The sequence below is a fragment of the Morone saxatilis genome, unplaced genomic scaffold (assembly GCF_004916995.1).
Source record: "Morone saxatilis isolate NCDOM2014 unplaced genomic scaffold, NCSU_SB_2.0 Contig5, whole genome shotgun sequence".
In the NCBI taxonomy this organism is placed as follows: Eukaryota; Metazoa; Chordata; class Actinopteri; family Moronidae; genus Morone; species Morone saxatilis.
Window position 1 is genome coordinate 25,912,235 of NW_023340095.1, and position 2,608 is coordinate 25,914,842.

General features: G+C 40.5%; 1 protein-coding gene across 1 annotated transcript in view; it reads right to left on the reverse strand.

Annotated features, from left to right (window-relative positions):
* The window catches only part of ubxn4 (UBX domain protein 4), a 7,718-nt gene that overhangs the window by 4,090 nt on the left and 1,020 nt on the right, over positions 1 to 2,608 (reverse strand). The window contains exons 3-4 of the mRNA XM_035675952.1: positions 2,246 to 2,368; positions 133 to 340 (exon numbers count right to left, since the gene is read on the reverse strand). Of these exons, the coding sequence (XP_035531845.1) occupies positions 133 to 340; positions 2,246 to 2,368 (331 nt within the window). The remainder of the gene's footprint in view (positions 1 to 132; positions 341 to 2,245; positions 2,369 to 2,608) is intronic.

The following is a 2,608-nucleotide window of genomic DNA, read 5'->3' on the forward strand; positions in this document are numbered from 1 at the left end:
CCAACGCTGCTTGCAGCTTTATTTTATTTTATTTTATTGCAATTTAAAGCTGCCAATCAGCAAGTCACTGGAGTCACATGAGGGCTTTTCATGTGAAAACTCTGTGCAGAGGAGATGATAAAATTCACTGACTGAAGTAGCCAAAGAAAACATGGAGAGAAAAAGATGATCTTACCAAGGCAATCTGCTGTTTGACCCGCTCCCTGGCAGCCTTCTCCTCAGCCTTCTCTCTGTTCCTTTCCTCGAGGAGTCTCTTGGTCTTCTCCTCTTCCTGTTTCCTCTTAAAGTCTTGCATGTCCTTCCCCACCTTCCGCCGCTCAATTTCCTTCTTGATCACATTCTGAATCACAGGCATAACACAGGTAATGTATTGCACCATATTTCTTAGTCTTTTCACTATTTACGTGACACTACAGATGTATGTAACTTCTGCTGTATCTTTCCACAAGTAGTAATTACAAGATGCTGGTGCATTTAATTGTGATGACATGTAACCCCTAACCTGTAGTATTCCATGGAGGGAAAAAAAACTATTTGGAGGAGAACCAACTTTAACACAAGACCTTGGAGGAAAGGAAATGTCTTCAAGTGAGGTGAAAGCAATATGCATTTTGTATATGTAATTACATTGTCTCACTTTAACCAGCAGCTACACAGAACAGTAGTGTAGAAGCGCTCTGAGTGATCGGAAGACTAGAAAGGCGCTATACAAGTCAAGGTCCATTTACCATTTACCATTTACCAACACAGTAAGCGTCAGTGGTGCTGAGATTTCAAGAAATACTGTGTAAGATATGACCAGAATTATAGTTCAGAAGTTTAAAAAACAAAACAAAATTTTAAAAAAAGGAAGTAGGATTATCAACAAAATGTGACGAGGTAACAGCCATGATGCAATGTCAAAGATCTATGTATGTGAGATATCTATGGAAATTTGCATGCTAACCAGCTTGTTGCAGTATGCCCTGTCTCGTTATACCACTTGTGCCTCGAGAGGTGACAGTGAGCTCTGGGAAGAGAGCCAGGGGAATAGGTGTACAAATATTTTAATAATAAATATCTTTACTCTCATATCTCAACTTGTCTGCACTGTTATTGTAGCCATCTGTGGGCAGTCAGAGCTTTATGATACTACTCAACTCTAAATTATACTACTTTTTCCAGACAAAAAAATAAGTTTTGCTTGGCAAAAGTAAGTGGGGAAGTTGTACTACCTGGTAAATTAGGGCTGACACCTACTGGTCAGTTGGTCGATATGCTCTCGTCCAACCAAAATCCCATTGGTCAGACAATCGCTGGTGTTGCTTTAAGGAGGAAAGCTCTTCTTAATCTGTCAGTTTTGTGGTTGAGAGGGACATATACATGTATGAAAATAATATTCAAATATATTTTATTCAACAAATGTGGTTCTGTTTTAATGGTGTTTGGACCAGTGGTACTGCTTTTAGAGCTACGCCTCTCCAGAATAATCACATTGGTGTGACTGCTTGCCACAATGTTATTTTATTTTATTCTCCACAATCATTTGGCAACCTTCGCAAATGATCTTGCAACCCTTTTAGGGGTCCCTTCCTCTAGGTTAAGAATCACTGATTAGATGATAAGAACAGCAAGTCAGGAAGTCAAAACACACCTGCTTTCACATCTTCAACTGGCCAGCCTGGAGACTGCATTTGCTCAGCTTAAAACTAATTTATAAATGTCAGATAACCAGTAAAAATTGGCTCCCAGCCTCAGGGGACAGAAGAGCTAAGTGGATAAAGTTTATGTTTGATGGTACTGTGTGTGCATTTTACTACAGAATGCTAGCGAGGGCTACCTGTTTCAGCTCAATGGTGTATGAAAACATTACTGTCTGTGAACTTCAAACCTGGAAGTTGTATGTTTTGCTATGGTTTGTTGTTTTAGTGTTCATTTTGTTGTTCGGCTTGCTGAACTATGCTTTAGTTAGCAAAATTGTGTAACTTTGATTAGCGCCCAGCAGCTACCAGTTAGAGCACTCAGTGCACTCTGGCCAACTTAGTTAACTTTGAAATCACTGAAAAAATGTCTCTTACTTGATTGTAACCTAGCATTACTGGGAGTGATAAATCTGCCTAGATAAGAGATCTGTGAACGCTGTGTGGAAGTGTGTCAATAATACATATTGGACAGGGGGACAGGGACATGACCCCCGTGGCCACAGTGATTATACCCCATTGAAAATATACAGTATTTAATTCCCAAAACAGGTTTCTCTCCTTACCTCTTCCTCTCCAGTCTTCCTTTGCTCTCGTCTCTCCTCTAGTTTCTTGGTTAACCTGACAGGACAATATGATGATATAATAACACATTTATGGTATATGGTGTGTATGGTACTCAAAGTAGCCTATCCTAACCAAAGAGGAAAACGTAGCTTTGAAATAATGAATGTACATTACTTGAGTGTGAGAGTGGATCAGCAGAAAATAAAATATTTTAAGGCCTCTTCACACCAACCCGATTATCGGCCGTTGGACGTCGTCGGACAGTCCGGCGAGGTCGGTGACTCGAATTAGTTCGGTGTGTCCGGTGCCATCGTCAGTCGGCGTCGGCGTTCATTTTGGCTGATTCGACATGTAGAATTGGC